Raw genomic sequence first — 22,353 nt, forward strand, 5'->3', positions numbered from 1 at the left:
TTTATTCATGTAAGACGCGTTCCAGTTCACGCGCCAGTGATCGCGCCCGCGCCTCCATGTCATGATTATATTGTCTACTATAGTTACTTCTTATTTATTACATCCAGGCAATTGGTTGATGAAACCAATTGCCTAGAGAGAGCTATATACTATTTTTGGCAGCTGTTACAGAAACATTTTTACAAAAAAAATCTGATTTAACTTTGAGATTTCAAGTATTAGATATAGCTTAGATATTTGCAGCACTACAATGACACTAATAATTCTTAATTTTTGATAGAAATGCAAAATCAATCGCGTTTGGTCCCATTTATGTATACACGTTTACCTCAGATTTCATTATATAGAATATAAACTGTGCTGTACACAGGGTTTCATAATTACCAGGGTCAGACAATGTAGTTTACTAGGGGGAACGTGGGCATGCTCCCCCGAGAAAATTTAGATTTCCCTGGTGTACTTATGTGCATTTTTAGGACGTTTTACGGCCAACAAATTGGATAACAATAGCTTTAAAACCATGTCAACAAATACATGCATGCACAGTTTTGAGGCAGCTTTAATCGCATGTTTGGTAATTTCATGACTTAACAGAACACCGACGGCTATTGCTCGTAGTTTCTTTTGCGCTTTGTTTAAGCTATAATAAAGTAATCATGCAGCGCGCGCCGGCGCATTTGCGCATGCAGTTCTTGAGTGCGCGCCACGAGCACAGTATAACGGCTGATTGGACAGTCATGTTCATTTTTCTGAGTTTTACTAACAACATCTGACCGCAGTTTACTGTTGCTCAACTGAAGCTCACTCGTTGTCACCTGCACCTTTTCCGCGCTTGTTTGACTTGCGCCTGGCGCTGAGGCAAAGTCGGATAATGCGCGTCTAAAAAGTGTCCCGTTTGTTGTGGTCGTAAAGAGACAGTTCTATATAAACGCAGCATTTTATTTAAAAAAAAAAAAGATTTATATTTTTGGTATTTTATATGCTCTGTTGGTGGTTTGTGGAGTAGCATCACCCAGGGGGGATATTTTTTTATATAATTCAGAAAAAATAATTTAGCAGAGGCAGGGATACATAGACCAGAAGGGGGAAATCCCCCCCGTCCCCCCTACAAATCTTACCCTGTATATATATATATATATATGTGTCATTGTGATATAAGGAATATAAATATAAATTGTAGCCATAGTTTAAATCTGAAAATACTGAACACTTATATTGACAGCATGACTAATCATTTTGAATCTTGTTTGAATCAACATCCTTTTTGATCATGGAGTATAGGCTATGACTGCATGGGCTACATTTCATAGAGTGCCCGGCTTTATAAAAACTTTAGTGTAGCTCTATTAAATGGAACGTTTATGTTAAACAATTTTAATTATAAGAATAGGAGTAACCGGCAATCAGAAGTATGCTAATTATTTTAGTTTAAAATCTAATAAGCTTTAAAGTGGTTTCTGAATGGTTAATTAATAATAAATGCAGTATCTATAAATGAACTTGAGGCATGCAGACCGGCTGCTGCAGGGCTTTAACAAATCTTAAACAAACAAATAATGATATGACCCTGAGTAAACTGCCAAAATAAGATTATGATAATGTCTATAACAGTAAATGTATGAGAAAATAAGGAAAATTAGGCGGGCAGACGTTCAGACGTGCAGACGTTCAGACGGGCAGACGTTAAGACGTGCAGACGTTCACACGTAATCCACACGTTAACTTCTAACGTGACGCCGCCGTCACGTCTGTAAAGATCAACAGCTACACGTTATTGACGTGTCTACGTGACGTGATGTTTGCGTGTACGTCTCCATATAAAACAAATGGAGACGTACACGCACGTATACACGTGTGTTATCCGTAGTGCTTGTCAGTCTCGTCACCGAATGGAACATTTGGAGCGCCATAACGGGAGACCGCGAGCTCATTTTAAACCCGCGCGCGCGCATGACATCTCCTCTGCGCGCAGATCAAGCCCTCGCGTTCTCGGACAAGACTCGCAGCACGCGCGTCATCATTCCCCACACTCGCGCTCAATCTTCTATTTCACTCGCTCGAACACTTTTGATTTTTGTCAGTCGTGGGGCGGGACTTTACTTATTTCAGTGTAAGCTCAAATGTCATTGGTCAATTCAGTTTTTCGGAAGTCTGTTGTGATTGGATGCCTGTTGTAAAACGATTAGACATGGCTTGGACCAGATGAAAAAATACTATAGTAATTTATAGTAAATACTATAGTGTTTTTGAACCATACTAAAGTAAAGTACTTTAATTTGCTGTGGTAATTCTATAGTTGTTGAGGGTAATATAAACAAATTGACTTTACTCAAATACTGTAATTTTCTACATCTATAGGGTATATTACTACAATATACACTAGAGTTTACTGTAGTAAAAACTAAAGTAGCCTATACAGTATTTATTACAGTTTATCAGTTCATCATAGTTAATACACTGTATACTGAAACATTCATTAACAAAGTGTTGTAAAAAGTATAATGTGTATACTACACTTTACTATAGTATGGTCCAAAACACTATAGTATTTACTATTATTATGCAAGTGAGTTAAACTTTATTTATTGACTGATTGATTGCATTATTATATTATTATTATTATTATATGTCCTTATTATATACTATATTAACTTGATTTATTATTTTTTCTATGGAGCTGTAGCTGCTGGGGAAAAATGAGAACATAGTAGTTCACTGCTACATTATCATTATACTTCCACTAAACAGTCTGTTTACCCATGATAGTATACAAAAACAACAACAAAAAAACTAAATATGTCTTAGATATAAAGATTTCTAAATTGGGTTTCGGGGGGTATGATCATTCATACTGTGTACTGTATCTTAACTTTAGCTGCAACCTTTCAACATAGTGAAATGCTGAAACCATTTTGTACTGTATTTAATGGAAAATATATTAAGCTGATAATATATTAAACTGACAAAGAATGATAACAAAAAGCTTACACAACAACTCTTGTTGATATGTATCTTTCATCCAAAGCCACATAAAGCAATTCTGGATTTAGAATCATAGTTACAACTATTTAATGGACACTTTTGACATTTCTGTAGTTCTCAGAACTGACATAATGTTGGCTGGGTAAACAGATACTGTTTAGTGGAAGTATAGTGGTAATGTAGCGGTGAACTACAGCAAATATAGTATGTGTTCTCTTATTTCCCCAGCAGCTACATCTCCATAAAAATAATAATAAATCAAGTTAATGTATCTAGTAAGGCCATATTATAATAATAATGCAATCAATCAGTTAATAAATAAAGTTTAACTCACTTGCATCTGGTCCATTGATGAAGCCATGTCTAATCGTTTTACAACAGGCGTCCAATCAAAACAGACTTCTGGAAAAACTGAATTGACCAATGACATTTGAGCTTACACTGAAATAAGTAAAGTCCCGCCCCACGACTGACAAAAATCAAAAGTGTTCGCGCGAGCGAAATAGAAGATTGAGCGCGAGTGTGGGGAATGATGACGCGCGTGCTGCGAGTCTTGTCCGAGCACGTGAGGGCTTGATCTGCGCGCAGAGGAGATGTCGTGCGCGCGCGCGGGTTTAAAATGAGCTCGCGGTCTCCCGTTTCCTCGCGTGCAGATCTGTTATCCTCTCGCGGAAGTGATTTACTGCGCGCGCAAGCATCAATTGTGCGCTCGGTCATTAATGGCATTAAAATGCCGCCATACCGGTGTTACAATATATTCGGTTCCTGAAATATTCTGTTCCACTGGGTGGCGCTTACGCGAATATTCATGATATCCTTCTATTGTGGGCGTGTCCTTGAGACAACGCGCAAGCGAATGGAACTGAAAATATTAGTACACGCTCCTGAAATCGCATCGGTTTAATGGATTATTTCGAAAAGGTAATAAAATATTCCTTTGGAATATAAATCTTTGGAGCTTTGTTTTGATGACAGTCTTCATGCCAGCAGCTACTTAAAGAATGTTATTTTTGTTTAAAATATTATAATTATGATAAGAAAATTATAGTTTAATTTAGTTTCGTTTTATTTAAAGTTTGACAAGGCAGTAAGCGCCACCCAGTGGAACAGAATATTTCAGGAACCGAATATATTGTAACACCGGCGCGCCTCGCAGGTGATGCTCATTATCACTCGCGTCACCGGCCTCGCGCCGTTCCCTCACGGCTCTCACCCGCCCTGCTCGTCACAATCAGCTCTGTTCTTTTGAGATAAAAATAAATAAATAAATAAACTCTCTAATCCATAAATAAATATATTTCCATATTTTACATCCACTCCCACCTTTCTAAGTTCGTTCTTCATTGTTTCTCGTTCATTAGTATACTTTTGACAGACACAAATAACATGATCTACTGATTCCTCTATTCAACGGTGCTCACATAATCCTGTTGGATGTTTATTTATTCATTTTAAGGTTTAATTCAGCATGGTATGTCCTAGAATAGTTTCCTCTTTAGTATTCCCTCTTGTCTTCCTCACCCCTCCTACTTCCCATTGTATTTCATAAACCTGACGTCCTGTATTTCCTGTATCCCATTTTTGTTGCCATTCCTATATGCTTTAATTATTGCTTTTGCTTCATATTTATAAGTGAGATATTCATGATGTCCTCATTTTCCAAAGCCTGCTTTGCTAATCCATCAACCTTTTCATTGCCCTTTATCCCCCTATGAGCTGGTATCCACATAAATATTATCATGATGTTCATATTCTTAAATCTATACAGATTTTCATATATCTCATTTACTATATCCTGTCGACTGTGAGATGTGAATGATTGCAATGACTGTAACGCTGAACATGAATCTGTACAAAGTATAATCTTTTTGATTCCAGTGTCTTCTAGCCACTGTAGAGTGCAGTTGCTATTGCCATCATCTCTACAGTGTATACTGATCAATGATCTGATGTTCTCCTATTAATAAAGACATTTAAGGATGGAATACTAAAAGCAAAACCTGTTCTCCCTGTATTAGGATCTTTAGATCCATCAGTATATTATGGAGTAAATGCTTGATACACAGTTTGTAGTCTATCTTCAACAATAGCTGCAATGCATCCCGATTCTTTAAATACCTTCATTAATTCTAACATATAAAAATCCAAGAACACTGCAGGAAACATCCAAGGTGGAGTTATTGATAACGGTACTGTAGGAATGTATCTTTTCTGACTTAAAACCATTTCTCTTGCTTCTTTGCTACTATTCCATGCAAAACACTTCTGTTTAGATCTTTCCTTTTCCCAGCAAGGAAGGAGTACCTTTACTGTTGGATGGCGGTCTTCTGAATGACCTTGAAGACTTACCCAGTAGTTCATCATTAACTGCTTTCGTCTGATTTGTAACGGCATTACACCCACTTCAACCTGAAGAGCAGATACAGGAGTCGTTTTAAAAGCACCACAACACAGTCTCAAACCTTGAGCTTGTATCACATCCAGCTTCTTCAATAAAGTTTTTGCTGCTGAGTCATAAACAATACTTCCATAATCTAAAACTGATCTAACCAATGCTATATAGATATTTTTCATTGCCACTCTACTCTCTCCCCATTCTGATCCTCTTAGGCATCTCATCACATTTAAAATCTTTTTTAGTGGCTGTCTTTTGAATATGTTCTTTCAATGATAATTTATCAAACCACAGTTTGTCCATACATCTTTATCATCTGTGTGTCAATGCCTCTTTTCCTGAATTACTGAGAAAGACACTCAGTACAGGAACTTATATTGAGTAAGACTGGATGTCTTCACTTTGACCACAAAAAGACAAGTTATAATTGGAAAATCTTGAGATTTTTTTTTTTTTTTTTTTGCCTTTAGTTTACTGGTGAAAAGAATAGCATGTAGAGGTGGGTGGGACAGGAAATGACCTCATCCAGCATCAGTTCACACATAAGCACCAGCCCATAATGAAGAACACATGTACGACACACAGTGTCTCAATATACGTCACTGATCAAAATTAATTCTCAGATAATGTTGCTTAATACGAAGCCCATAAAAGGACATGTGTTTGAAACAGAATGAGATGGGAGGAAACATTATATTTCAAAGCTTTTACATCTGCTTACAAAGATTTCCTGGGGAAGAGAGAATGCAAAAGCATTGAAGCGTAATTTTTCATACTTTTTTTCATCACATGTCCCTTTAGGGGCTCTGTAAAACATCAGTATTTTCATTAAACCAATATTTTTTAACACACTTGCACAGAAATAACCACTCTCAAGCTTGAATTTGGTAAAACTGATATGAATTTTTTTTATTTGGTCAAAGAAAACATTGAAGTCAAAAGTTTAAATCGAATTACCAGCCAGTGACAAATGTTTTTTAGTCTCATCAAAAATTCTTCATCTCGTAAAAGATCATATTCACTGCATTCCTGTCATTATTTACCTGAATAATAAATAATAAATAACTGATTATGCTACATTGACAGCCCTACTTCCAGAACATTAATTATCATTTGTTTAGGCCTTTGTCTTCATGATGGTCTCTGTTACTCATTTGACACGGCTGTAGATCACAGAAGCGTCGTCCACAGTTTCAACATTTGATCGCCTAAAGAACATAAAATTAAATAAAGGAAAATAGAAACAATGATCAGAGTGCATGACGATACAGTCATTTTAAAAGTAAAGACATCTTGTATATCACATTACTTAAACCTCAGTGGGACACAAAGTTAAGAAAAATGTCCAGATTTAAAGAACTATAAATTCTCCTTTCATCACAATCATAAACGTAACATGCGGATGAGTGGATGACAAATGTTTTATTTTGGGTGAAGTGTCTCTTTAAGCTGGTTCTTCTCACCTCACAGCAGATTCAGGCTGGTGAATCCTGATATTGCCGTACTGGCTTTCGTTCTCCTCTGATCTCTTGGTCTGGTTGTTTCTGTGATGTTGTACAGTTGCGTACTGGATCTCCTCAGTATCTCTGCGATCAGGAGCGTTTCTGTCTCTTCTGGGTTTGCTGGAAGTAACAGTGGCGTACTGAGCATCATCACAATCAGCTGATTCAGAAACATGAACGTCTCTCCCTGTTATGTTAGAGTACAGACTGTCCTGTAATGGAAGAAAATTAATTATCTATTATTATTCACATTTAAGGACTGTTCACACAGAACATTTTCCATTTCAGTTTGCTACTTTTCCATTGTTTTTCTATGTAAACACGCACTAGATGGACGTGTTTGACCGTTGCGCTCATCTGACATGGTGTTCTATAAATGCAGCACTCATTAAAAAGCTGTATACTTTTAAAAACGCATCTCTAGGCTTTCCTCTTTTTTTTCTCCTTTCGTTGCACTGAATTGTCTCTCACGTTTTGTATGAATGGCCTCGTCTAAAGAGATTATTCACATGTTGAGTCTGGATGATTTACCTGTTTCACTGTGAGGTCTTCAGTTTTAGCATCTCTTAGTTTTCTCCTGAAATAACATACAATAAACTGAAGTAGTTAGTCTTTAAAAGGCTGCTTATCACATGACATGAGGCATTTCTACCAGCACTATTCTGAAAGTGAATTACTGTACATGCACACACTCACTGTAATTGAGAATGACTCACATTATAAACAGAATGATGATGATGATGATGAAGAATCCTAAACATGCCACTGTGATCCCCAACCAGACATGCCAACCAAGACCATGATGCACTGAAAGATGAAGAATTTGAGTTCAGATTAAAGCTACACAACTCTCTTGAGCTTATAAAATAAGATCTTCACCTGTGACAGTTACAGCGTCTGATCTCTGAGATCCATGTTGATTGTGAGCCTGACAGTAGAAGCGTCCACTCTGTAGTGCACTGAAACTCTGTCCAGATCCAACAGCTGAGCTTTCATTCTCCTTAAACCAGCTGAAGTTCAGAGCAGGAGGGTTTGAATCACTAGTGTCAGGAGATTCAGTGACTCTGATCTGCAGCATTTCACCAGATCCGTTTATCAACACTGAGACGCTCCTGGGAGGGTCTGAAACATACAAAAAAAAAAAAAAATTATATATATATATATATATATATATATATATATATATATATATATATATATATATATATATATAATAATTTACAATTTTGTAAATTTGTGAACCATCATTAACTCACACATGACATTTAAAGTCACAGCATCAGAGTATTTCTCTCCATGTTCATAGGTGGACTTGCACTTGTATTCTCCACTGTCATCAGAGCTGATCTTTGAGATGCTGTAGATTGTTCCAGATCCTACAAACGTTCCTCCTTTAAACCAGCTGATTTCTGCAGGAGGGTTTGAATCACTGCTGCAGATCAGAGTCACTGAATCTCCTGACACTATTTCACCAGATCCGTTTATCAACACTGAGAAGCTCCTGTGAGGATCTAAAACAGACAAATGAAAAAAATAAAAAAAAAAAACAAAAAAAACATTTATAATCATTAGTAATTACAATAATTTTGAAATGTAATGTCACAGTTACTGAACCATCATTAACTCACACATGACGTTTAAAGTCACAGCATCAGAGTATTTCTCTCCATGTTCATTGATGGATCTGCACTTGTATTCTCCACTGTCATCAGAGCTCATCTTTGAGATGCTGTAGATTCTTCCAGATCCTACAAACGTTCCTCCTTTAAACCAGCTGATTTCTGCAGGAGGGTTTGAATCACTGCTGCAGATCAGAGTCACTGGATCTCCTGACACTATTTCACCAGATGGACTGATGGAGATCACTGGATTCTCTGGAGGATCTACAGGAGAAATATGTAATATCAAGACTCCACATGAATAATAAGAGTGTGAATAATATGTACATGGTATATGGCATTTTGTATATTCTTAGAAATAGTCAAGCTTTTGAATGTTGATGCTGTTTTCTTAGCCTTTATATACTTATTACATTGTTATGTTAATTATTCATATTCTATTTATAATTTAATTTCGTATTTAATTAATATGTTTTATTCTTGATTCTAATTTTTAAAAGTACCCTGGATTTACCACAAGAGTAATTTTGTTATGCGTCACACAATGACAGTATATAAAGCGTTTGAACTTGATCATGCATGTTCATTCAGAGTCAAAATATGAATATTACATACACACACACACATTATATATAGATATATATTATAGTTTTTTTTTTTTTTAAGTCATTATTGAAAAGTCATTGATTAATTTTGCGCAAAATATAATAATATCCGTCGTATTATTCTGTCATGTTTTCTCCTTTACTTTCCAAAACACGACAAACGCCAGTCTCCCTACGCACTGTAAACATTGAAGGCTTTTTTTAAAAGCTATTTTTAATACCAATGTACTCGGCAAATGTTTAAAATGTTTATTTAACCGTGCGGTGGCGCTAGATACTCTTTAATCGGTAATGACAAATAATTTATAACATTAACAGGATGACCATTTTGGGAGCGACGGCTGAATGTATTTTTTAGTAAAATGTCTGTATATAAGATAAATATTGGCAAAGTTTAGACTCTGTCATATATGTGAATCAACTTACTTTGTTGTGTATTTTCAATTTGAAAAATAACTTTTTTTTTTTATTGATGGATTAATTGCATTTTGGGAAAAAAATAATATGTTTTTATAATAAACTTTTGTAGATTTAAATTTTTAATGTTTTTATATCCAAAAGATGCTATATGAAAGTTTGAAACAGAAAATAGGGGTTTTCATCTTGCCACTTTCTTGGTAAAGAAAACACCTTTTTACTCAAATTATTGCGTTTTGGAACCAAACTCTTCATATATACTTGACTAATTAGATTTTGCACACATGGTCTGAGTCTAGAATCGCTTCACAGTCATGCAAATGTAGATTTTCCCCCAAATGGCACAAAACACCCTCAAAATATGTTCAAGCATCATTCACCCCACCAATGTACTTTTATATCAGTTTTTACAGAATTTAGCATAAACAACATGAATTATTGGATCCAACATGAATTGGGACATAAAAGTGAAGCTTGTTATTTCAGAGAAGGATTTTGAATCATTCTTCCATTAAAATGTATGTATGTATTATTTGAGCTTTAAAATGTGTTTAAAATCACATATATTGTTCACATCTGTACTGTTGAAACAGTATTTTAACGTTTTAATGATCAGCACAGTTTACTTTCACTTTTAAACAAAAGGAGGGACAATTTTAGAAATAAAACTTCAAAGAATATACTTACATCTGATATTGAGATAAACATCAGGAGATCTGTAACTGTGTCCATATACACCACAGCTATATCTGCCTGTATCTTCTCTGCTGACTCTCCAGAGGTCGAGCTGGTTTCCATTAATTCCTGTAGTTAATGGCTGTGAGTTTCTGTACCAGATGAATGTTGCTCTGTCAGTCAGAGTGCAGCTGCTTTTACATGTCAGACGGACTGAATCTCCCTCTGTCACTCTCTCAGGAGACTCCACCTGAAGATCTGAACACAACACACACATTATATCTAGTGCTGCTGTCATACACTGATTATTATTCAACATAATGCACAGAAGAAGAGAGAAACCTCATGAAAGTCACCTGTGACAGTAAGAGTCACTCCTGGTTTACCAATCCATTTGTCTTTATTAGTGATGAATCTGAAATAGTACTTGTGTGAATCCTTCAGTGTCACATGACTCAGTCTGATGGTGCAGTTCTGCTGTTCATCTCCCAGATACTGAAGCCTCTGACTGTATTCAGTGTCATTAGACAGATCTGGAGGCTCTACATTATTTATTACCAGTGTTTTGGTCCAGAACACTCTCCTGATCTCATATCCAGTAGGGTATGTATAAGTGCAGTTCATTATCACTGATGAGTCCTTTAGTGCACAGATGTGTGAAGGACTGTAACTCACACTCCACTGACTACAAACTCCTGAAACAAGGAAATAATGAAAATGTCCATCTATAAAAACTTTCTAACTGGTGTTTATATAAATGAAGAACTACACGTATCATGTGTAAAATATACAGACAGACAGAAGGTGATGAAATACAGGAAGCAGAAGAGAAAACAGTCTGCACTACACTGTCAGAAATAGGGGTACAGTAGGAGTCAATTTCTGTCCCCCAAGGTACAATCTACAGTAACATACCCCATAGGGCTTATTATTGGACCTCAAGGCACATGTTTGTACCTTTTTGAGGGTCAATATATCTTCCCAAGTATTAAAAGGTATGTACCGTTTCTTTTAAAGGTTATGGTACAAAATCAAGAGACAGTCTCTGCTAAGCCATTTTTTTTTTCCTATCATTAAAATCTTTAATGATATATTATATATATATATATATATATATATATATATATATATATATATATATATATTATATATATATATATATATATATAGATAGATAGATAGATAGATAGATAGATAGATAGATAGATAGATAGATATCATATATCATTAAAATCTCTAAACAACTTTAAAAAAAAAAAAAAAAAAAAAAAAAAAACCTTAGCAGAGGCTGTCCATCTTGCCGGGTGTTAAAAAGTAACACTGAAGCAGTGTTAAAGTTAATGAGATAATTGATTGATGATTGAGTGATGATTGACAATTAGTGGAGACACCTGATGATAAGAAGCAGAATCATTGAAGGAAAGAGAGAAAAAAGGTGTTAATTAATGTTTTATGGAATGTTTCATTTCAAGAATGTTTCATTTTCAAGTCAGCGTTTCCTTTAGTTGGGCTCTTGACTCTTTACCTTTTATTATTAATTTTTCTCTGGCTGCTCCAACTTTGTGTTTGTAAAGCACATTTGTTATGGTTAGAGAAAATATGATCTGGTCACAATATAATTTGATGATATAATCATCATGTGATGTTGTTTAGAGTCTAAATCTCTGACTGTGTACTTGATGTGTAGCTTTAGTATTAATGATTGTAGTCCTGTGATTTTACAGCTTGAGATCCAACAATAGTATGACTTTTTTTTTCTTTCCTTTAAGAAAAATACATTATGCACTGAAGCTTCAGTGTTTAAACACACACAGACATCAAGAATCAGCATCTGATTCTCAAGAACGGTGACGATAAATAAATACAAAATACTGACAAACAGATCAACTCTGAACATCACAAAACAAGCTACTGTCACAACAAAACAAGGTAACACTTTAGATTACAGCCTGGAAAGTACTGCGTAATTACAACAAATTTACAGCGTAGCTTTCAATAATTATAGTGTAACTATACAGTAAGTATGTGTAAGTATAGGGGAACAATATGTGAAGTATTGGGAATAGAGGGGTAACAACCAGGAAAAATAACAAATTATTCATACTTTTAATATTTTATAACGAAGGGGTACGTATGACATATAACTAAGGGGTAAATATGACATTACGGGCCGTAAATTAAAATGGAGCTTGTTACCCTCTTATTTCATGTAGTTACAGGGTAAGTAATTAATAAAAATAAATAAATAAAAATGCAAACAGTCATATCACTTGGAAAACTTTATTTGAAAAACAACTTATTTCAAAACAGATTTAAAGTTAAAACACTTCTTATTTGTTTCTCTTGCTTGGCTTCTTCCTCTTGTTCCTCTTCTTCTTTCTTTCCACTGATGAATCTTAAGAGGGAATCCCATTTGCTATTCTATATTTAAAAAACACAGTACACCCGGAAATGTGCTCACCGTTTACTCATCTTTTACCCTCATGCCATCTGAGATGTATACGACTTTCCTTCTTAAGATGAACACAAAAAGGATTTTAGGAAAAAAATAAATCATCTGGGAACGCTTTATAATGCAAGCTCACGTGTTCCTAAAAGTCGAAGCATCAAACAGCACAAACAGCAATAACTACAGTAATCCATACGACCCTAATGGATGAATCGATGTCTTCTGAAGTGAAACGATACGTATTTGTAAGAAAAATACCAAATATTTGAATATTTTTAAAACTTTCGACCAGCTGTCTTCTGCGCTTGCATGTGAGGGTTGAGAGTTCATGCTTGACGTAACTTGAAGCGTGACGTAAGCGTGCCGAGAAACTCACACAGATGTTGGATGCCGTCAGTTTTTTTTTTTATTATTATTTTTTTCGTAATGCTCACAACAAAATACACAGAATAACAGATAATGAGAATGAGAAACAAACAAGACCGAATAACAGAGACGGCAGTTCTTGCGCGAGTTTCACACGAATCTCCCGCGAGAACGTCATGAAAGATTCACGTTGCTCATTTCAATATGCTTCATCGAACGCGAAGTCGACTCTCATGCAGGCGCTGGTGACAGCTGGTTGGAACCGAAAAGATGAATAGCCTAAACCATGAGAAAATTTCGGGGTGTACTGTACTTTCATATAATACCGAATAGCAACGGGATTCCTTCTTAAGATTCATCAGCTGAGAAACAAGAGCAGGAGAAAGACAAGCGAGAAACAACAACAACCAAAAAACGGACAAAACTTGTTACTTTCTGTCAGGAAAGTAACTCTTTAGAGTTTGAAATGAAAAGTTGATTTAAAAAAATGAATAATAAGTGTTGTAGACCTGTTTTTAATAAAGTTGTTTTTCAAATAAAGGTTTCGGAGTCAGTGATATCAGATTGTTTGCATTTTATCAATTACTTACCCTGTAACTAAATGAAATAATAGGGTAACAAGCTCCACTTTAATTTACGGCCCGTAATGTCATATTTACCCCTTAATTATAAAATATTTAGAGTATAAATAATTTGTTATTTTCCTGGTTGTTCCCCCTTTATTCCCAATACTTTACAAATTGTTCCCCTATACTTACACATACTTACTGTATAGTTACACTATAATTATTGAAAGTTGTGCTGTAAATTTGTTGTAATTACGCAGTACTTTCCAGGCTGTAATCTAAAGCGTTACCCAAAACAACAGAAAAATAAAAGCAAACATGAACAAAAGGAAATGCTTTTCACCATCATGGTGACTTCAAACTAAACTTTCATTAAAACATTAACATCTAAACATCTGTTAATTCTCAGTAAGAACTTTTGTTGATGTATGACAGAAATCAAATCAAACTGGTTAATAATAAGTGTAATAATGTTTAATGGCTGGAAGTCAGTTGTAGTTGTTGTGTCTCTCTCTTTTTCTCTTGTTGTTTCTTCAGTGATTCTGCTTATTATCATCAGGTGTCTCCACTAATTGTCAATCATCACTCAATCATCAATCAATTATCTCATTAACTTTAACACTGCTTCAGTCTTACTTTTTAACACCCAGTAAGATGGACTCATATGGAATGTTTAAAAATGTGTTTCAAATGAAATGTTGTAAAATGTGAAAATGAAAAGGATTTAATAAATTTTAATTCAGCGCGCGCGTGTGTGTGTGTGTGTGTAATATTACATATACATATATATACACATATATATATATATATATATATATATATTCTCATTATAGTCAACGATTGTATGCTGTCAAAGCCAATTTTGTAAAAATTTTGTTAAATAAAAAGGTACAAATCACAAGGGTACAAATGTGTACCTTTGAGGGTACAGCCCCAGTGACAAACCATTGTACCCCTAAAGGTACAATTATGTACTTTATTTTCTGAGAGTATTAATTAAAATAAAAACCGCATGCATGATAAGTCTAAAACAAGTAGACAAATGTTAAGTAGATTAAGCAGAGCATATGACTGACCCCTAATGTATTTCTACAGATTTTGATATTATTATAATAATAATTATTATTATTATTAAAAGTTAAGTTCTTTTTGAGAATTGACAGAGGTTTGATATATGTTCAATATATGAAAGTATGTGGTTACCATTATGGTGATCAGTGCTTCCTTTAGTTGGGCAGTTGCTCTTGGTCTCTATGTTAAGATTATGTTAAACACTTTGTAACTGTATTTACAAAAAACATATCCTCCTGAGACCCAGAAAAAAAGTTTTTTGAATTTAGTATTTTTTCATGTTATTATATTGTTTAGAGCATAAGAAACAAAAAATAACATTTTTGAAAAATTATATTTTATTCATATGTTATGCTATGTCCTCTGTAGTGGACACCAGGACTAAGTTGTTTAAAAAAATAACATGGCATGAAATGACATGTATAGGCAAAAACAATGGGATCACCAATCAATTTATAGGCTTCAGGATTGTTTTTAACCAAACTTTGTATAAAGATGATTCTCAACTATGTTATGAAACATATAATGGAATTAATTGATATACCTTTTTACTTTATGCAATATGTGGGTAAAATTGTCATACATGGATTTTCCCATTCAATACAATGTATCTATACACTGTATCTAATTTGCATATTAATGTATTCTTGGAGCAACATGCAATGAAAAGTGTAATAATGGGAATAATAATTGGCAACATTTTCATAATAATATCTAATAATTAATAGAAATATTGATGCATAATTTCTTTCCCTATTCACTTGTTGTATCTCCTAAAATGCCTGATAAACATGATTTAAGTCCCGGTGTCCTCTACAGAGGTCATGTATGAAATCAATGCTCTGTTTCATAATAGAAAGTCATATTTTGATTTGAAACCCCATAACATTTTCCTGAGATGTTGATTTATAACAAACAATTTGAAAATTAATCTGATTTAAATTATAATTACAAAATATTATCATATTTCCATAAGAGTGCTAATTTTCATTTTCAGTCATATTTAAAGACCAAGAAGATGTTGTTGTCATGGTGAAACCTCTAAAGATTTGGTATCTCTGCAAAGCCCTGAATGTGCTCTTTACAGGACATCCAGACTTAAAACTGTGACATGTATGATGTCAGAGAAAATCCCTAAAATATAATGTCCACTACAGAGGACAAAAGTCTATTCCTGGGTCCCAGGAGGATATAAGTTTATACAAATAAGACATCAGATAAGAGCAGTCTGGTGATAGTGTTTAAACCATAAATAATAAAATCTAATCCCATTGTAACCCCTTTGAATTGTACATTCATATTTTTTTTTTATTTTCTTTATTTTTTTGTTCTACAGTAAAAAAAAAAAAAAAAAAAAATTAACTACTTTTGATTTGTATACTACAAAAAGAAGCCGGTATCTTTGGTGCAGTACTGTGATTAACCACTAGAGGGTTAACTCCGCAGCATGTTGAGAGTTGATTTATATTAAATTCAGACGAAGAAGCCAGCTGAACATGCACGCACGAGGTTAGCATGAGATTGCACAGATGATTCAATTTAGATTTTTTTCTTCGTTTTTATGTGTATATTCTTTTATAAAGAATGTTATTAACCATTTAGGTTACTAATTCATCCTGTTACTGAGGGGGAAAAAAAAACGGTCAATGCTTTTGATTACTGGTCTTTCTTTTACGAGAACTCTGAGTTTTGCTTGTTTATGCTTTACTTTGACATTCAAATTGACATTTCTCTTTCTCTTTATATGTCCTAAAAAAACAATCAGTTATATATGATGTTTTAGAAAGTATTTGTGTATGTTTAAGAGTTAATTAATTCGTGTACAATGTTAGTTTAACTGTTTTGGTTAAATGATTGCATCATCCATGAGTATGTAACTGCAACAAATGGAACAAAAACGTGTTGTACAACAAGATATTTTGTATATTTAAGCACTTTTATGTGTTTAAGCGTGCTTATGTGCACTTGTTAGATTAACATTTGTGCTCACAGATATTTTGTGCAGTTTACAGTAAATATCGGTGTAGAAATTGATGACATTTAGAAATGTTTTATGTGACTGCATTGTTTTGTGCAGATTGTTTTTTTTTGTTTGTTTTTTTTTTGCATGCTGATTCTGATTGAGAGATTTACCTTTGAACGGCGAGCCAGACTCTGATCTGCGATTCAAAATAATCATCGTGATTCAACACGGATCCGAACTGAGAGCTAAGCACATACACACTACCCGGGTAGAAAACACAAAAAGGCCTTTATACACAATGGACATTTGAGTATTTTACACACACACACACACACACACACACACATATACACACATACATGGAATCCAGAAGGACTATTAAGACTGTTTTGTTTTATTTTATTTTTTCCTTGACTTCACATTTTTGTTGAGTGGAAACTGGACAATTGTGATTTCATGTACATTGTGAACAATTGTTCACTCAAAGTTTTTTTTTTTTTTTTTTGAGTCTTTGTAATAAATTTGCCGGCTGTTAATTGCTTGAATTTAAATTTGGCCCAAACTTCTCATTTAAATCCTCCCAGAGCCAAACCTAGGCCTTATTTAACCTCTGTTGGGTTAAATACACTAACCTCTTATTCTGTCGTCCCTGTTACACCATCACTGACTGAAAGTGGTTGTTCATTCATTATTAAGTTATTTTAACAACAGTACTTTCATGCAACAGATCAGGCATTTTGAATTGAAATCTTAAACACACTGGGAGAAAATAAATATTTTGCCAATTTTGTACCCTTTTTGAAGGGTCAAATTTTGTACTGTTAAATAAAAAGGTACAAAATTGTCACCACAGGTACAAAACTGGTCTCTTAAGGTACAAATCACAAGGGTACAAAAACTGTACCCTTGAGGGTACAGCCCCAGTGACAAGCCATTGTACCCCAATTATGTACTTTATTTTCTGAGAGTGTAAATATTAGAAGTTTCAGCAGTTAGCATTATGCCAGCAAAAAAAACGAAATAATATAATTTTGTTTGGATGCGACAAATACATTTCAATACATATTTAGTAGATATTTTACTGATGATCATTTTTCCCCAGGGCTAACAGCAGGACTAACTGGACCAAGTTAATTAGTCACAATCTCTGTTTCTAATATTGAGTTATTATCAGTCACACATTTTCAGGAGAGACTCACCTGGAATCATGAGCAGAAACAGCAGAAGAAGAGAAGGAGCCGGTCTCTGTGACATCACTGCAGAAAACTAAATCATTTACACAACAGCACAACATGTCAGCTTTAGCTTCAAAAACACAATAACTTCAGTCTATTGTACTGTAAACACTGTAAAAATCACGACTGTTAGCAGTTTTCCACCGTTGAAACTCATTTAAAGACAACATTAGGCACACATGAGCTCTGGATGTTCAGAGATTATTATGAAAGAAAATGTTTCTTCTGTGAATGGAGATTCATTAATTATTCAATATTCATCACTGAACAAGTGTAACTCTTACCGTGTTGTAGTTTCAGACACAGCAAACAGACTCCAGGAGAGTGAACTGAAATGTGAGCTGAAAACTTTCTTCTGTAGTTTTTGCCTTCCTCTTTTTAAAGTCTATTTTAGTGACCTTCCCCATGCCGAGACAGGAACAACCCAAATGAAACCACTTGCAAACAATGAAAAAGTATGATTAAAAATTTACATGAATGATTAAAAAAAAAAAAAAAAAGATATATAAAGCATGACTGCAGATCTTTCATAATAATATTCAAATGAAGCTCTCCGCGTAAAGAGACTCTTCCTGTCACCATGATCAGTATTCATGAGGTTTCTGAATAGTTAGTGTTTGAAGAGGCGTGTCTGCTGTAAGAGATGCACTGCTATGATTGGCTGAAATAAAGATTTTTCTGGTTGACTAATAGTCATTTATTTTAAGTGATTATTCAATTAATCACATTTTTATTAATAAACCATATAAATAATAATGAGCCTTTAATTGCCTACATAGCCTACTGGCGCTAAACCACATGCGTACTGCGTAACAGTTTAACATGAAGGCACCAGTGTGGTCACTTGCAAAAGCGGTTCCCTTCCATCTAACTCAACTTGTGAAATTTCATCTAAGTTTTTGTAAGAGTCACACCAAAGAACTTAGATGGAATAAGTAAATTCAACATTTTTTACAAATTCTTCAGAATAAAACATGTTCCTAAAGTCAAATTTTACTGGGCATCTCTATTGCGTTTATAGACTAGAAAAGTCTGGCTGTTACTGCATAAGTATTGCATTCCTAGTAAGACTAGTACGTTCATTGTAAGATCTTGCATAGAATATATCCTGTGAATGATACCATGGTAAAATATATGATGTTGACCGTTATTACTCATTTTGTGGGAATAATGATGAAACACTGATCCATTTATTTTTTTCAATGTGAAAAACTTTCCGTTAAAATATATAATCTGTTACTATAAAAGTGCATCTAATAATCTAATGATTTACATTTTTTTTTTTATTATAAGCAAAAAATCTAACTTGCAGACTACTTTTTCACATTTAATTGAAATTGACATTTCTCAAAATGTCTTACGTTGATTAAGTGCAAGAAAAGTGACAGATTCTTGAAATATTTTTTTTTTTTTTGCCACTGATGCATAATGTTTCCGCTATATGTGTTCATGTTTTTCTTTTTTTGTTTTTGTTTTCTGAAACTTTAAATGAAGGTTTGATGTAATTTAATTCCTGTAGAGGTTATATCTGTTCTGTCGTTTCTATCTTTTTATTATTTGATAAACTATAATAATAATACTAAATTAAAAAAAAAAAAAAAAAAAAATTGCTTTCTGACGTTTTAAATAAAAGCTGTTTCTGGACTAACAAGGAACTTCAATTCTGAAACTTACACAATATTCTTATAGTATGAAGGCCCTTATATGTCAAAAGATGAAGGAAAATTGGATTTCTCAATTCATGCCCACATTAAAAGAGAAGTAGTATTTCATTTTTAGACTCGTGTGTGTTTGCACAATAAGACCAAACCATGTTCAAAGACATTTTACACATCTTAAAGGGATAGTTCATCCAAACATGAAAATTATCCCATGATTTACTCACCCCTCGAGAAAAACCTAGGTGTATATGACTATCTTCTTTCAGTCAAACACAATCAGGGAGTTAATAATAATAATAATAATAATAATAATAAAATATCTTCTGTTGTGGCAAAAATCAACTCCGACTCTACTGCATAAGTGACAAACACGTCCAATTGTCTTTAAAGCTTTTATTTCTTGCAAGAAATGTCAGACAGGTCATACAGAAACACAAGTAGCTGCAGAGTGTAAGATAAAGAACGAAAGCTTCCCCTCACTTTTATATCTCTAACCTCCAAGGCCGAAGCCTCTGTCCTTTTACCATATTAGGATATCTCTTATATCATGACATCTCTTAGCGGCTGTAACTTTCCACACATTGCTGGCACAGACATGCTTTTAACATACATCTTGCATTTCCCCATACCATATCTTACTCTTTCTATTTCTAACATCTATGTTAACACTATGTTAAACATTACCACTTAAGCCAACATCATACCATGTTCCATAAGCATCATATTTCACAAGAATACAGGTAAAAAGCATATGAAAAATTTAAATTCCCACAACATCTTCCAAGGTTTATAATGGTTGTTGTGGCTCGAAATTTTTAAAAAATGCATCCACCCATCATAAAAGTAATCCATACGACTCCAGGGTGTTAATAAAGGCCTTCTGAAGTGAAGCCATGAGTGTGAAAAATATCCATAATTAAACTTTTGGTTTGAGGGTGAGTAAATCATGGGATAATTTACATTTTTGGGCAAAATAACCTTTTAACTGTCTTTAAACTAGTTAGACATTTGTGGTTTGTATTAGCGAACTCTGTGCTGAACTTGAACGCTCCTCCCTGGATCTCACGGTGCTGTTTAGTGCTCACGTAGCTGAGACAGTCAGAATAAAACTGCATTTGATCAGAGATTGTCTTTGTCATTCAGGCAGATGTTCTGTATGGCACGCGGCTCAAACGAGAAGTTTTGTGGATTGATGGATGGATGGGTTTGTGGTTTGGATTAATGGATGGATGAATTTGTGAATGAATTTATGGATGCAGATGGAAGAATTTATGGATGAATCAGTAGTTGGATGGGTTTATTGGTGGATGAGTGGGTGGATGAATCAATTTTCGCATTAATATATGGGGCAGGAATATGCAATTTAATTCCCAAATGTAAAATAATCAGGCAACAGTATTGATGGATGGATGGATTGATTAAACAATTTGTGCATTAATAGAGGGAATATGCATGAATATGTATCATCTCATTTCGGAATGTTAAGTACATTGATCTATCTGCTCTTTCTGATGGACTTCATAATTTTCTTCATGAGAGATGTCTTTTCTACTCCGGACGGTTTTCCATTATAATGAGGGACTGCATAGTGTTTGATACGCTTGCACCTCTAAAAACTCGGACTGTATATTTTTCTCATTCTGCACCTTGGTTTACACCTGAATTGAGGCAGCTTAAAACTAAGAGACATCGCTTGGAACGTCTATGCCTTAAAACTGAATTATTGTTCATAAAGATATGTATGCAGATCACATGCTCTCTTACAAGAATGCTCGTTTAAATCTGATTACTATTCTACTATAATCAGGTCAGATGAAGGGTACACTAGATCTCTGTTTACCACAGTAAACATCTTACGGCCTCCTTATACCCTTCCTTCCCGCCTATACTCTAGTGATTTGTGTAACAAATGTATGACATTTTTTTATAACTAAATTGACAATATCCATCAACAATTGACTCCTCAAAATAAGATGGCATGTGATCTGTCGTTTCTGTTTTACCATGACTCACTTACTGGACATGGCTCATTGCATAGTACAGAGAATACCATGGTAAAAGCCGTTAATGATCTGCTGATGGCAGCTGATTCTCTTAACCATCTTGTGTGATTTAAGTGTGGCCTTTGATGCTATTTCCCATCAAGTTCTTTTAGATAGATTACTCTCTATAGGTATCACTGGTGTTCCTCTCACCTGGTTCAGATCTTATCTTTCCGGACGCACTCATTTTTTCAATCTTAAAAACTTCAGGGGCCTGTACCATGAAGCCGGATTAGCTGGCTAGCCAGATAAATTTCAGATTAGTTTGCGCCAATCCTGGGTTTTAGATACCATGAAAGTGACTTGGCTTTTAGTGGTGTTCATCACCATAGTAACTTGCGCTCCACGGCTAACTTATGTTCTGGATTAGAGATCTCAAACCGAAATTGGACCAATCAGATGTGAGCAAAGTGATAGTGACACATCCAACGCAATAAAGTCACTCCACCAGTTTCTCTTCTTCCAAATTAAAAGGTCACTATATAGTAAAAAAAAAATTTAAAGATAAAATTGATAATTGGAATTATTTTATGATTTATATAATTAGTATATGATCTATATTGTTATTAATCCAGTACACACAAGCAATTTTAGTTTAACAGTTATTTAAGCATTTAGTTTAAATGAATATTAATATATACAGATAATATGTAATATAAATAAGCTGTATATAAACTTTAAATATAACTACATGTGACCTTACATGTCTCTATCACTATATATTATCGATTAAATAAACTAATTCAAAAGTTTCACTTGCACTGATCTTCAATATAAATTATTTTAAATTCTTCATTTTCTTCAA

At 34.2% G+C, this 22,353-nt stretch overlaps 1 protein-coding gene across 4 annotated transcripts; it reads right to left on the reverse strand.

Annotated features, from left to right (window-relative positions):
* Positions 1-6,276: 6,276 nt before the first annotated feature.
* Positions 6,277-18,305, reverse strand: LOC137032718 (B-cell receptor CD22-like). 4 transcript variants are annotated; one of them, XM_067404618.1, is made up of 11 exons: positions 18,130-18,305; positions 17,810-17,876; positions 10,552-10,890; positions 10,208-10,453; positions 8,508-8,762; positions 8,136-8,390; positions 7,759-8,001; positions 7,596-7,686; positions 7,411-7,456; positions 6,841-7,091; positions 6,277-6,585 (listed from the first exon to the last, which is right to left on the reverse strand). In XM_067404618.1, the coding sequence occupies exons 2-11, from the start codon at positions 17,862-17,864 to the stop codon at positions 6,528-6,530; spliced, it is 1,839 nt and encodes a 612-aa protein (XP_067260719.1). In that variant the 5' UTR covers positions 17,865-17,876; positions 18,130-18,305; the 3' UTR covers positions 6,277-6,527. The 4 variants fall into 4 exon arrangements, with proteins under 4 accessions (XP_067260719.1, XP_067260722.1, XP_067260720.1 ...); XM_067404621.1 differs by lacking the exon at positions 10,552-10,890; XM_067404619.1 differs by lacking the exons at positions 17,810-17,876; positions 18,130-18,305 and adding an exon at positions 16,781-17,237.
* Positions 18,306-22,353: the final 4,048 nt, after the last annotated feature.

The sequence above is a fragment of the Chanodichthys erythropterus genome, chromosome 12 (assembly GCF_024489055.1).
Source record: "Chanodichthys erythropterus isolate Z2021 chromosome 12, ASM2448905v1, whole genome shotgun sequence".
Taxonomy (NCBI): domain Eukaryota; kingdom Metazoa; phylum Chordata; class Actinopteri; order Cypriniformes; family Xenocyprididae; genus Chanodichthys; species Chanodichthys erythropterus.